The sequence below is a fragment of the Cimex lectularius genome, unplaced genomic scaffold (genome assembly GCF_000648675.2).
Source record: "Cimex lectularius strain Harlan isolate CLEC.00 unplaced genomic scaffold, Clec_2.1 scaffold65, whole genome shotgun sequence".
NCBI lineage: Eukaryota > Metazoa > Arthropoda > Insecta > Hemiptera > Cimicidae > Cimex > Cimex lectularius.
Window position 1 is genome coordinate 163548 of NW_019392646.1, and position 15329 is coordinate 178876.

Consider the following 15329-nt stretch of genomic DNA (forward strand, 5'->3'; position numbering starts at 1 on the left):
AATTCGAACACATGAGTCAATTGTTATGACATAGACTTAGGATTTCTGTTCTTGATTCGTAGTCGGACGTTTCCAATTTTGCAATAATCAATTTTTCGGATAGCCTCGGTCTCCTTGGACGTTTTCATCTGTTCGTGCCGACGATATCTGAGATTCTAGTATTTTGTCACCCATGTGTATAAATTTTATTCTAAAGTTTCTTCATTAAATGAGTTCAATCGTTAAACCGGAATTTCTAGCCCTTCGCTATTCAAATATTCAGTAACAACTATGATTTCCAGTTGGCTGCGCCCGTCTCACAAGGTGTCAGTCTGAGAAGTCGAGGCGCTTCAACGTTCTTTATGAAAAAGGCAGACAAGGAGAGAAAAAAGAAAAAAGCCGACTCTGTTTCCTCACTCACCCCGGTTCCTAAGTAGAAAAATCGTTCCGTTCCGTCTTCTAATTGGCAGTGGTTGGTTTTAGCAATTCGAAACATGTCATAGCACACGAGTGGCGTTGATTTTTTGATCTCGTGCCGGTTCGATTCGTCCAAAGCAAGCTATGGATAAGGAAAATGAGGTCCGAAAGATCCCAGAGCCCATATCGACGCACCCGAGCCACGTGCTCATCCCAGAGCCCATAATCTGGTACACGAAAGACGGGAAAACTTCTCACACCACGACACACGAAGTCATATCCCAGCAATATCTGAGGTAAGTCTTTTTTACATTTATCACATTTTTAAGAACCCTGGAAGAAAATTAACTTTTGCCGCTTAACTATTTTATTTAAAATTACTGATGTTTTCCTGTAAATAAACATATGCGATTGATAAATGAGGGGGCATATGTATCTCAGTTAAACTATAATTGTTCCACTTACTATAGTAACATTTTATTTCTTTATATTCCATCTTTCAAGATTTATTTACTGAAAATACTTCTAAGGCAATAGCGTCCATTAATTGTTTTGATTAGCCAAATCCCTTTATTTCCTTTGCCAGATTTCTAAGTAAGAAATTGGAGTTAACAGCCCAAATGGACGGTTTCATTTTTTTCTAGATTCTCCTTTTTTTCTAGATGATACTCTCGGTATCTCAGTTTATTGTTTCGATAAAACTAGTTACATATTATATTGTAGTGGTTGAGTTATTGAGTAGATAGTCCATCCATAGTGATAGCATTTCATCAATTTTCGATTGGACTATTGGTCGAGGATAAATGATAGATAATCCTTCGCGGTTTGGCTTAACTTTCAACATACGCTCAACGTTACATCTCACCTGCTTTGTATTTAAAGTCAAATAAGTCTGCTGACCGCAGATATCAAGTAGTTTTTCTCTGTCACGTTCGAGTGCAAATGCAGTTCGGTACGCTTTTCTTTGATAATATTTCTTTAATATTGAGCAAGCGAATGGTCAGCTATTTGTGCAGATGTTATACTATAAGGAAACGAATCGTTTCAGTCACAAACGGCAGGTAAAATGCCTAAAGATATATTTATAAATCGATGACTAGGAGTTTCCAGGTGAAGAGGCGGCTTAGGACATCACTTGCCGCCATGGGCGTGATGAAGATTCAACTGGACGCACTCTAGTGCTGTAGTTTTTATTTCCCTCCTACACCCCTTTTTTCTAAGTTTGCAGAAACGGGATCGATTCACTTAAAATATAAAAAAATCTTCAAATCTGTCAGTACAACCATCTTTTACAAAAAGTGACTTCCTAAACATACCTAACACGTCCTTAACCTTAATCCGCCAAGCCTAACCTAAACTGTCTATAATTCTAGCTTCTCTCTTAACTTAACCTAACCCAAGCCATGCATATCCAGACTTAACTCAACCTTAGGTAACGCAAAATGTTGGTTATCTTTTGAACTAAACCCACCGTTTATTTTTATGACATATAAACTGCTCAAAAATGGATAGGGATATTTGGAATATATTCTTATTCTATTAATGTTAATTGACTTAACCAATCAATATATCCCTGTTATTTGGGTAGATAATAGATTAATCCTCATTTTTAATAACGGAATTACTTAAGAATAGTAAACATGAAGATTACTCATTTTGGAAAACAAACACCTTTTTTCTTTTCTCCATTTTAATCCAGTTGTATTATCTTTAACCATGAAAAGACAATCTTGAACCAGAAGTTTGCAATATTATTGTGAGAATGAGACATGAGGTCACCTGCAAGTGGATATCACAGAGGCAGTTGCTAATAAATTACTTTTACTCTCCAGACGTCATGCACTCACCTACATAAGTACATGATATTCTTCGGGGCGGGGTTATAAGGAACCCCTTTCTTTCACGCTAATAAATTACTTTTACTCTCCAGATGTCATGCACTCAACCCAGAGTACATGATATTCCTCGGGGCGGGGTTATAAGCAACGCCTTCTAATTTATGATAAAAATAAAATAAAATGCTAGGAAAAGTAAATACTACAAAATTGGCAATATCCCTATTCATTATTGAGCATTATATTTCAATTGCCACATCGATGGTCCCACTTCATAGCTCACTATTTATCTAAAAATAAATAAATAGTGGGTTTAGTTAAAAAAATAACTAACATTTTTTGTTTAAAATGTGTTTTTTTACTGTGTACCTATCATAAATTTATTACATATATGACCAATTTAAATAGGAATTCGGCATTGTTTTAAGCGTAAAACTTCATTTAAATTTTCTGTCGGAGTAAGTATAGGGTGTATTTGAAATGTTAAAGCTGTACTAATCCTAAGGAACTCTGTATATATGTTTGTTAATTGAAGAAATTTTCAATTAGATTGAAAAATATTCAGAGATTTTTTTCAGCCAGGACATTTGAACAGAACACCATGTTTAGGTTTTTTGAAATTATTTTTTGTCAGAGGGATCGGAAATGAAGGTAAAGGGGAGGGAGCGTAAACACTGGGAGGGTAGTAAAAGGAGGGTGGGAAATTGGGTCAATAACCCCTGAGAAACTGTTACGTATGAAAGAAAGGGTGAAACTTCTATAACAATTTTCTCTAAGGGGTTTTTCTATTTCCCTTTTCTGTCGAATTGGTTTATTTATTTATTTGCTGTTTGTTTGTTAATAAAATGGATCTCGCGTCGTTCTTTGAAACGAAGAGCCCGGACCCCAGGGCGAAGCCGAGTTTCGAAAGTAGGCGGGATGCCCGTGACCCTCGAGTTTCCACCCCGCCGACGGAAGATGGAGTCGCAGTCAGTTGTTTTATCGTTGAAGAGTAGATAGTGTGACCCAGCACGCACTCGTCCAACAGTCGTTTTCAAAGGAAAAGCAGTGTCGTGGCCGTGTGCTTTTTTTACCCCCTCGAATCGGACTTCTCTGCGTTTTTGGACAAGGACCCCTCAGCTCAAGAGAACTCAACCGCCGCCAGGAAACTCGGCCCCGTCCTCATCGTAATCGATACGCCTGCCTCGGCACTTTGGAATCACCCACCGACGTAAACACTGGCTCCTCCCGGAACGTACATTTGAAAAGATTTTTCAAACGCAACGTCCTTTATTTTTATTGCCCCTTAAAGACAATCGGATCGTGTGTCTGGAAGTGAAGTTTACCTCTAGTTAGAAAGAAAAAAAGAGTAATTATCAAACTACAGAATAATCAAAACTTCACGTTTAAATATTAGATTGTTTTAGTGCTTTTTGAAATCGTATTTATTTTGATTTTTTTTCTTACAACAGAAAATAAAAACTGCTTAATTTTTTTATACTTTTATAATATATTTATTTAATTTGTTATATACATATTAAAAAAGCCGCAAAATGAACGAAGCAATGCTTCCCAATGTCAGATACACGCTCAGGTAAGATTATTACACATTTTTCCTTATATTAATTAATTTAAAAAATGTACGATATTCATCTCGCACCTGGGTTCCTTAAAATTAGGAATTTTAATATTGCTGGCTGATAAATGTCATGACTCATGTTGAATGTTCTTAGAAGTTGGGGCATCATCGTTCTTTCCCCATGATTTTGTCTCATGAAACTGAGATACCAACAGCCAACCCATTTGTTGTTCAGCATCATTAAATCAAAACCTTTTATTTCTCTATTATCTCGACTCCTATTATATTTACTGTTTGTTGCCAAGGTGGGCCTTTTGTCAGTTTGTATTTGTGTAGAGGCAAGGTAAATCGTTAGGATCTTCTTGAAGGAAAATGTTTTAGTACAAATGCTTGTTAGACCGATTCCGGCTGGTACGCCAGCTTTTGTAGTTTCTCGACCGTGTAGAAACAAACCGTCGGATTCTTTGGACGAATGTACAGTGTCTGCTAAAAGTTATTTAAACAATTAATTGCCGATTTTCCAACGCAGTTATTCCTTATTCAGTATACATTTCTTGAACACTCACACTTACATGCTCACAATTCAAATGCTCACACCCTTCAAAGCCACTATCTGCTGAGAGTACGTGAACTTCGTAGTTTCTCGACCGATGAATGTACAGTTTGCTAAAAGCAATGCTAAAGCAAAAAATTCTTGGTGATTATCAACTCAGTATTCATATATATTCATTGACCACTTGTTCGTTTATACTTTCTCATTTTTACTCATGTACCTCCTACTCTCTTACTTGAGTGTACTGGGTTTTTGTAATTTTCCGACCGTGTAGTAGAATCAGACCGTTTAGTGCTTTGGGCGAATGTACAGTATCCACCAAAAGCTTCTTTTAAAAAATCAAGTGGTGATTTTACAACGTAGTTGTTACTAATATATCGTTGAATCGAATCATCGTTGGACGATATACACTTACACGTTCTCACACATATGCTTATACTCATGAAGATGAGTGAGAGTAAGAATATGTGTGTGAGTCTCTATGAGCGAATGTAAATTGCAAAACGTATTTAAAATATTATTTATTAATAGTTCATTCTGCAAAATTGATATGTACACTCATTCACTCACGAATTCGCCCACCCGGTAATTCATGCCCTTACTCGAGTGTATTCGAGATATTGTAATTTTCCGACTATGTAGTTCTCACACACTCATTCACCATCCACTCCCTCAGTAGCTCACTCGAGTGTACGCAACTTTTTGTACTTTTTCAAACGTGTAGAATCAAAGTAGTGGTTTCTTTCAGCGGATGCAAAGTGTAAAACATATTTAAAATATTACTTATTAATAGCTCATTCTGTAAAATTGACATGTACACTCATTCGCTCACGAATTCGCCCACTCGGTAATTCATGCACTTACTCGAGAGTACTCGAGATTTTGTAATTTTCCTACCGTGGAAACTATCTCACATATTTACTTTCACTCACTCACTTTTTCGTCCGTCCACCCACTCACTCATTTACTAGCCACTGAGTGTTCACCTTTTTGTACTTTTTCAAACGTGCAGAATTAAACTAGTGGTTTCTTTGAGCTGATGTAAAGTGTAAAACGTATTTAAAATATTATTTGAAGAAGTGTTCCCACTCGGCAACTTTTCCTACAAGAGACTCAAATGAACAAATTCGACATATATGAACATATTTACTTAATACAATATTTGTAATAAATATCAAATAAATGTAGTTACAAATATGTTATTTATCAATAGTTCATTCTGTAAAATTGAAATGTACACTCATTCACTCACGAACTGTAATTCATGCATTTACTCAAGGGTACTCGAGATTTTGTAATTTTCCGATCGTGTAGTTTTCACACACACACACACACACACACACACACACACACACACACACACACACACACACACACACCACACACACACACACTCTCTCTCTCTCTCTCTCTCACTCTCACTCTCACTCTCACTCTCACTCTCACTCTCACTCTCACTCTCACTCACTCACTCTCTCTCTCACTCTCACTCTCACTCTCACTCTCACTCTCACTCTCACTCTCACTCTCACTCACTCACTCACTCACTCACTCACTCACTCACTCACTCACTCACTCACTCACTCATTTATTCACCCATCCACTCATTCACTAGCTCACTAGAGTGTACGCAACCTTTTGTACTTTTTCAAACGTGTAGAATCAAACTAGTGGTTTCTTTGAGCGGATGTAAAGTGTAAAACGTATTTAAAATATTACTTATTAATAGTTCATTCTGTAAAATTGACATGTACACTCATGAGTCAGTCGAGTGTAATCGAGATAGTGTAATTTTCCGAACGTATAGACTTCATCTCAATAACCCACTTTTGTTGTTGTTCAACTGTGTAGCGTCTCTTTGAGCGGATTTATTAAAAAAATATATATTTAAAAACTTAATTGTTTATAATTCATTCGGTAAAATTGATTTTTCCACTCATTTACACAAGTACCTCGTTCAAGTACCTACTCGTTTATTCGTACTCTTACTGCTCGAGTGAACTCCAGATTTTCTGGGGGCTCTGGTAGAATGTACTGTGTCTGCTAAAAGTTTATCAAAAAATGGTGAATGAAATAGTTAATTGAAAAAAAAATTGAGACCTAATAGTTTGTACACAACTCTCACATTCCCATGAACTTATTCACTTATGCACTCTCACACACTTACTTTCACTCACTTCTCACTAATAACTAGCTCATTCTTTAACATCCTCACATTTACTCACCACCCCGGATGTACTCACGCTTACTTACTGACTTGCTACTATCATACTGACTGAAGCGTTTACTCAAGTCTACTTTGATGAAAATGCTATTTTCGTCCAAAAGCGTCATGGACCGTTTCAGGCTGGACACGAGCTTTTGTAGTTTCTGAGAATCAAACCATAGGATGCTTTGAAGGAATGTATAGGGAGTATCAACTTCTATTGTCCACCCATTTAATTCGGAAACGATTAACTTTAGGAAAAAATGGTCTTACATAAACTTTGAGTTAATTTTGACGAGGAATCGCCTGGTGGTAAATTATTTAACTTCCTCATCTAGCTGGGAAATGACAGTAATTTTGTTATTTTAAATGAGAATCCCACATTTTTATTGTACATGTCGATTTTAGAGCTTATTTTATGCCACTTTTACTGAAAGGAAAATTTTGATAGGATCTACCATTTCTGAGTTATGTCCGACAGAAGACGCGGAGGTATGCTTTTTGTAACAAGAGGCTGGCCTCCCTGTTTATTTCGAAAACGATTAACATTAGCAAAAAATGGTCTTACACAAACCCCATGTTAAGTTTGGCTAAGAATCACGTGGTTGTTGCATATTTACATGACTTTCTCATCTAGCTAGGAAATGACAGTAACGTTGTTATTTTAAATGGGAATACCTCATTTTTATTGTACAATTCGATTCTAAATTTTTGTATCAACCATCTTGTTACAAAAAGCATACCCCTCTCACGCATCTTCCGCCGGGCATAACTCAGAAATGGTTGATCCTATCAACATTTTACAAACTCAAATCATACATATCACGCACTCACGCTCACACAATTCATTCTTACTCACACCAGAACTCAAACTCATTTTCATCCAACTCGACACGAAAACCCTAATTAGCGAAAATATGACAATGAAGGAACCTTCGAATTTTTTTGACGTTTTCATAAAAATGTTTTTCTACCAGTGTTGGACTTGGTACCAGAGTATGTACTGTAATTGGATTTGGACCAGAGTATACAAACCTAGCCCAGAGTAAAACCTTGATGAAATATACGAAAAATAAACTTCGTTTAATCTTTTCCAGCGTGAGTTAGTCCATTAGATGTTTCATTTTAGTTGATTAGGTACTGAACTAGGCCAAGGTGATGAATCTGAAGCATGTCGTATTGTATCTATCCTTTGGTTTGGTTTCTCTGTTTAAATTATTTTTTCCTGTTGTAAACCTTATAATTCAAATGTATAGAATGCATGTATAGAAACAATTTCCTCACTTCACTTGAGCAAATCATGGATCGCTACTGAAAAAATAATTATTGAGAAACGGCATTAAACGCTAGCATTTAACACAAGTCGACGGAGTGGACGAAACCTCTCGCACCATTCTAACAGTTTTCAATTTACGTTTAAATCAGGAAAATACTGTATTGACGATATAAAAACTATATAAAAATCGTATAAACCATAATGAACTAAAACTTCTATTATACTAACTATTATACTAACGAGTAATAAATTATTGATAAATGAAGTTAATTTTAATATATTCTTCATTTTGGTTTCACTTTCTGTCTTCTGGATGGAACCTCGCTGCACCTGGGCATTTTTTATCTGTCGAGGGTTAATGTAGAAATTTCTTCTCCCAAAGTTAAAACTACGAACGAAATATTTCCTTTGAAACAAATAAGAGGTCTATAGGTCTACGCTACCCAGTTTTAAAAATAGACAATTTATATTTAAAACAGTATTGATAGGCAAAAAAAATCAACTTCTAACCATTGCGATTTGAACTTTCAAAATAATGTTTTAGTTATTTTTCGTAAATCTTGATTCACTACATAAAAAAGACGTATTCCAAATAGAAGGAAACTTTAAACTGTAAGATAGTAAAATATGTTATGTCAAATTGTAAAATGATTGAAATGTCTCATATCATCATCAATAATTATATCATCTTGTGATATTTGAATAGAAGACATGTCACAAAATATTTTAATTTTTTGGTATTGGTGTTTATTTAGCCTTCTCAATTGGACCCCCTTTCATTGTCGAAACTAAGTATTTAAAATTACATTTTTTCCCTCGATATCGAAGGACTTGGCCAGTTTTGTAAACATGGTACATCAGTGATACTGAGATACTTTATTTTTCCAAGTCTCGATCTTGACACGACCTACAATTCCACTTGATCGACCAGGCCAAATAAAAATTTTCCCCTCCACAATTAAAATAGCGAAGCGAAGGCCGATTTCTGAACTTCACGTTCGTCACTGTGCTGACTAATGATTTTTCAATGAGAACAATTTCATCACCCGTTACGAGAACGAGTTGCACACAAATGGCATGCTTCGCATTTCGATCCCTGGCGACAGAAACGCCTGGAAAATTCGATGTTATCTCTCTCAAAATTATCCACCGCGTTTCTATAAAAATATTGTGAAATGGATTAGGAATTACGCAACGGCGATAAAAATAGGCTTGATTGCTCTTGAAAATAGAAATGATGAAGGTATAAGTGTGTCGATTCCGTTTTTATATATGATGGTTCTACTCACACTTTGTTGTTTACAACGATCCGTATTTCGAGCATTATATGCTCATAATCAGTTTGAGGGAGTTACAAACATGTCTTTCGACACGATTTGTAAGAGTCGAAATCCGGATCGTTGTAAACAATCTGTGACTAGAACCATCATTTACAAATAATCTACACTCACCCCACCTTCATCATTTCTACTAATTTGCCAGTCAAAGCATTTAATGGATTATAAAACATAATTAACAACCTCCTATTTAAAATCAGCCAGTAAACAAGAACTTTTAAAATTTTATTATAAATTAAGACTTTCAATCTGGTTCAATTTTCCTTGCTTGAAATTAAACCTAACCACAAAATTCGTTCTTGCTAAATTAAATAAAAAAGAACTGTTCAACCCTCTTACAACGTAAAAACCATAAAACCAGATCAAATAATGTATTACATAAATTATATAATCAGAGATACAACACATTTTTGCCAATATCTTGTTCACATTACGCTTGCCTCGTTATTGTTAACATTTGTTTGGGATAAATTCGATTATGAAACTTGCAAAACTTAAATTTATTATTGATAAAAAACAAAATACCATGGATAAAAAAATGTAAAAACATGAAGTACGGTTCACTTAAAAATATTATACTCATAAAAAAAAACCCAATGAAATTTTATTCAAGGGTTATAAATTTAACAAAAATGGTCCTAATTAAAGAAGAAAACAATTATAACAATTATAAACAATTATTAAATAAAGGTTTAAAATTTGTCCCAAAAACAGAACTAAGATACATCGAAGCTGCCATTCCTTAACTCTCGTTCTCACGTACAATTAATAATCTATTCATAAAACTTTAAAAAGTAACAACAACGACGTATTTTAAAAGACGATAAAGGGAGTAGTATAGTTATCAATGAACACTTTTAATACACTTTTAAAGTAGAAGAATCCCTAAGCAATAACGATTGTCAAGGAATAAAAAAAGAACTTTTATAACATTAAAAAAACTCGAGTTCAAACAGCTATAAAAATAGTAACTTTCTATTCTCAAATGATCAATATCCGGTTAAAAAACTAATACAAATGAACCCAGTAAATCCAGTGTTATACGGTAGGTCGAAAACGGCTCATAGGACGTATGTTGAAACTCTCATTAACACCTGCTAATTATAAAAAGAATTACAAACAATTAAAACCTTGGCTAAAACAATGTGTATAAAGAAATATTTATCGATAGATTGTAATATATTGATTGGTCAAGCGGACCACGAAATTAGTGAATTTATCGATAGGTTGATTGTAAAAATTATAAAAAAAAGTTTAAAAGAAGAAACAATCGGACTCAGCCATCCCACCATAAATGAACCTTAGAAAAAGTAGGTAAAATTCTTAGACGAGTAGGTTTTAGAGTAGCTTTTAAAGGTGCGTGCTCACTCAGACACATCATCCCAAAACTTAAAGACAAGGTTGACAACTTGTCAAAAAGCTGGGTTTACAAATTCTGTTGTAATGTATGCGATATTAAATATACAGGAAATAGCAGCAATTAGAGTTAAAGAACACTTGCCTAAATCGAACAGATTTTCTGAATTTAAGGACTATCCAAATGATACAAAACTCACTTTAAATTTAAATTTATATACAACAGTGTTACTATTTCAACAAAGCGAGGGAACTAGATTATGTTGAACAATTTGAAATAAAAAAAATGTAAAATTAAACCTGGAGAAAATGCTAGGATGTGGAAAAAAGTGAATTTATATAATGCAAAAAATATTTTTTTATATTCAATCAAAGTATTTTTTGTATTGTATAAATTCACTTTTTTTCCACATCCTACATGTATTTGTTAAATTTAAACAATGTTTGTAATCCCAGGCGCTGAAGATGATCTCAATAAAGATCGAAACGTTGGCACGATTAAGAAAACGTTTTTCTGAAACCTACATTACACCAGATCGCATCTCACGATTTCCGAATAATCATCGACTAACGGTCATTAATCACCACACATTTGGTGGGTTGTTTTACTATAAGTTTAGCGCGCTAGAGTTTATTCACTTCTCCTTTTGTTTTATTTGGGCTCATTTTGCGATGGAGGATTCTGTATTTGTTTTTGTTATCCCAAGTATAGTTCGGAGCCCATATGGTCTTGCAGATCCTCCTCTGGCCATGTGTCTGCTTTTTCGGTTACCAGAAATTCCTTTGTGACCTGGCACCCAAGATATCATCAGCTCGTTGTGTTTCCAAGGTTTTGGAGATTTTGGATGCATTCACTGACTTTTAATTTTGATATGGTATTTTTACACGCTAATGCTTTAATAGCTGCTTGGCTATCAGATCTTATGAGGATTTTTTTTACCAATGTAACCTCTTTTAAGGTTTTCTAGGGCACAAGCATTGATGGCATGTATTTCTGCTTGAAAGGCCGAAGTGTACTTCCCAAATGAGTTTCTCATATTTTGGGCTTGTACAAAAAAACAGCCGATCCGGTTCCTTAGTTTGTTTTAGAGCCATCTGTATCCATATCACTATATCTGATGCCCTTCTGAGTTATTCCTCTCATTTATAATCTGTTGTAGGATGTTGTAAAGAATGTTTCAGGGATGATATGGGTCAGTCCGCATTTCTAAGAAAAGGTGTCTGATTTTATTAATTATGGTTGTGTGCCCGAATTGTTTACTTCCTATCCAATTCGATTGTTTTTGGAGACTAGATGAGCTTTTCCTAGCCTCTCCGTATATAAATGTTTCCAGTGAAGGTAGGCTTAGCAGGGTTTCCAGTACACTTGTAGGGGTTGTTCCCATTGCCTCTGTGATACATAGGTTTGCTAATCTCTGTATGCTGCCTAGTGATCGAGTAGCTACTTTTTGTCGAGCATTGGTCCACCAGAAGTCAGATAAAATTTAAATTTTTCTACTCAGTTTTAATAAAAAATTTGCCCAGTGGCATTATAATATAAAACACGCCGTGGAGAATGAATTAAAACATTTAATTTATTTACTTAAGCTTTTTAGAAATTATTGATTACAGCCAGCTTAAAAGAAGAGTAAATTATTTATCAATTCGTTTAATGACTATCGATACTTTTAGTTTAAAAGGGCTTCGGCCTCGTTTAAAGGGAGCCTGTAGACACGTGGCCGTTATTAAAGAATTGCGCTTTTACAAACTAGCCCATTTAAAATGATACAGCGCCATAACATCTTCCAGGAATTTTATCAGATCTCAGTCGTTTTTATTTAATTTTAGCCCTACGAGCCTGGGATAAACAGATTAAATTAATCTGATCTTTACCGTGCACAAAGTACCAACATGCGCAATTTGATCAAATGGGTTACACATGAGTAATCCCCGTCAGAGATAAACGAATGGCGTAATTAAACCTCGGCGACTTTCGAAGGTTTCTTCCTCAAACATCTTTTTTCTTTTATTCGAGCAAACCGGTCTTGAAAATGATTTCTGATGCAAAGTTTGTTTCGGAAAAAAAATGCTTAAAATTTCATTGTTAAAACTTGACGGTCCATTAAACCGTGGTAATTTTTAATAACAGTCCATCTTTTCAAACATTTTTTTTAACCCCTTTTATTATAAGTGTAATTGTAATTCGGTTCTTTTTCGTTCATTGACCCAAACATCTTTTTATATAGAATTTTGCCTTAGTTGCAATAGATGTTCTGAAGGTTGGTGATCTACAATTTTTGCCTTGTCACCAACGAAGATTCTGCATTAAATAAAAAAAGAAGACGTTTCTCTTACAGAAAATACAACGCGGTTTCTTGATTTACTTGATACCTTGACGATTTAATAATTTTTAGATGTTAGCTCAGTGGCTCGGACCATCCTCTACTTCCTTTATACTGCAGATACAGTACTACCACCCTACTTGCATCCTTCGCCGATGATACAGCTGTACTATCCTCCAATTCCGATCCTGCGGTTGCTTCGGAAGATCTCATGTATAGCAGATTGGTGTAGACAACGGAAAATGAAGATACGAGAGCAAGAGCGTCCATGCCACATTTACACTCCGAAGCAAACCTCCTCTCACGATATACTACAATAACTTTCCTATCCACAAATCCGACTGCGTTCGCTACCTTGGGTTCAACCTAGACTCACGACTAACGTGGAATCAACATACACGTCTGACACGACAAAACCTAAACAGACGGTATGGTCTACTGCACAGACTTGTAGGACGATAGTCTAAACTAACAACATAAAACAAACTTACAATTTACAAAACACTACTACAACGATAGGACTGGAGAACCGCTAAACCTTCCAACATCCAACGTCTCCAATCCTTTCAATCTAAAGTCCTCAGATCCTTTGTAAATGCTCCTTATTATGTCTCAAATGCTACACTCCACAACGACCTTCAAATTCCTTATATCAAAAAATTTATTCCCTAAAAATTTACCAAGTTCCAAAAAAAAATTCTCCCACCATCAAAATAGTCTTGCCCAATAGAACCCATCCCTACAACCCCAAAAGAGGAAATGGCCCCGCGACCTCCTTTCTGAGTAAACAGTAAAACAACGTAAACAAAGTGAAGAGGGAGGATAACATTGATTATTTGCTCCCCTCAATGTAAATAGTAAATAATAATTACAGATTGTAATAAAAAAAAGAAAGATGTTAGCTCAAAATGGTTTGTTCTGAGTCCAATTGAAAATGTTCTCCATGAGGAAAAAGATCGCCCAATGTATTGCCATTTTAGTAGACGATTTGAAAAATTCGATTTTTCAGAGTCCATCACTAATTCAAATAAATTCATATTTTGAAGCTGAAATTAAAAAAAACGCCTGATATGTCCTAGTTTCTGTAAATGGGAAACACTTCATAAGGTGAACATGTGTGCTTTTTTGAAATCATGGATAAATTATAAATTCCATTGCCTTAATAGGGCCTTCCCGAGCGTTCTATTTTTCAAAGATAATAAGTATCTCGGTACGGTATGGATGAAAAGTAAATTCGTTTGTGTGCCAAGCTTTCAACCTATTTTAAGATTGTAAGGGCCAAATCTTAAAAATGTTTAAAAATTGACTTAATTAAGCTTTTGATGAAAGGGTTTAAAATTTCTTTGAAGACCGACTCAGTCCCAACATTGCAATACCGTGCATATTCCATTGCCACAGTCCTTAGCAATGTTGGGACTGAGTCGGCCTTTAAATAAAATTGCAACCATGTATTATGTCAATTTGTAGACATCTTTAAGAATGTTTAGCCCTGATGACGACCTTGATATAGATCGAAAGCTTGACAGTTATCAGGTTATTTTATTATCCAGACTATACCATATATTTTGCACAAAAAAGAGTTAAAATATTAAAACCATAATTAATGAAACTATTGAGAACTAGAAAAAATTTTCAAACGAAGTTCAAATTTAGTTAGTGTAAATAGACTTATTTTTACAAAGTATGTCGATCTTTGTCTCATTGTTTACCGATCGATCCAATAGTTTGAACACTGACATTTTGCCTTCTTCGGTATTTTCTTGCCCAAAAAATGGATTATTGCTTTTAGATCATTATCGTTATAAGACATTTTTATAAAGAAATTAGACGGTTAATTTTGTGATTATTATAAAATTCAAAAATATCCCACCTCGATATGAACACAAAACAGTCATGACCTACACAACCGAATTTTATTTAGGGTCTATTGTTTCTGCACAATTGTACATAACATTTACAGATAGCAGAATTAAATTTCTTTCTTTTTGTCATGCTGTAGATGCCGAAAAATCGTCTAGAGTTTGTATTTTATGCCGTAAAAAGCATAGTTGTAAACTATGTTCAGAGGTAAGACATTTTAGAAATCATTAGAAATTTTAGAAAAAATTTTTAAAAAACCCACCATTTTTGTCGATCGTGTCACAGGCATGGAGTGTTTTGTCCGAGCAATATTGCAAGCACTCAACGCACTTGTGGTATTTGTAAAGATAAATTCGGCTAAAAAAATCCACACAAAAAGCAAAATACAATTAATATTATATGACATATACAAGCAAGAATATAAACAAATAAGTAAATTAATAAATAAGAGCATGCTGTATTGTCCTTGATATTTAAATAGCCAATATTTACGTTTTCTTCCAATTGTTTATGTTTTCTTATTTATATTACGCAGGAACATCTCACTTAAAGCTGTGTTTAGTTAGTCGCGATTTGTGGACGTTTCTACTCATCTGCGAGACCATGTCTCTCAACCTGGCGTCAAAAAACC

The 15329-nt window shown here is 34.8% G+C and overlaps 1 protein-coding gene across 4 annotated transcripts in view; it reads left to right on the forward strand.

Moving 5' to 3' along the window:
* Positions 1–51: 51 nt before the first annotated feature.
* LOC106674416 (zinc transporter 2-like) overlaps positions 52–15329 on the forward strand; it is a 63028-nt gene continuing 47750 nt past the window's right edge. For 2 of the 4 annotated variants that reach the window (XM_014407111.2, XM_014407112.2), the window contains exon 1: positions 52–692. In XM_014407111.2, coding sequence (XP_014262597.1) covers positions 541–692 — 152 coding nt within the window. In that variant the 5' untranslated portion in view covers positions 52–540. Of the gene's footprint in view, positions 693–3198; positions 3805–15329 lie in introns of those variants that run through there. The other 2 variants (XM_014407116.2, XM_014407113.1) reach the window with 2 other exon arrangements.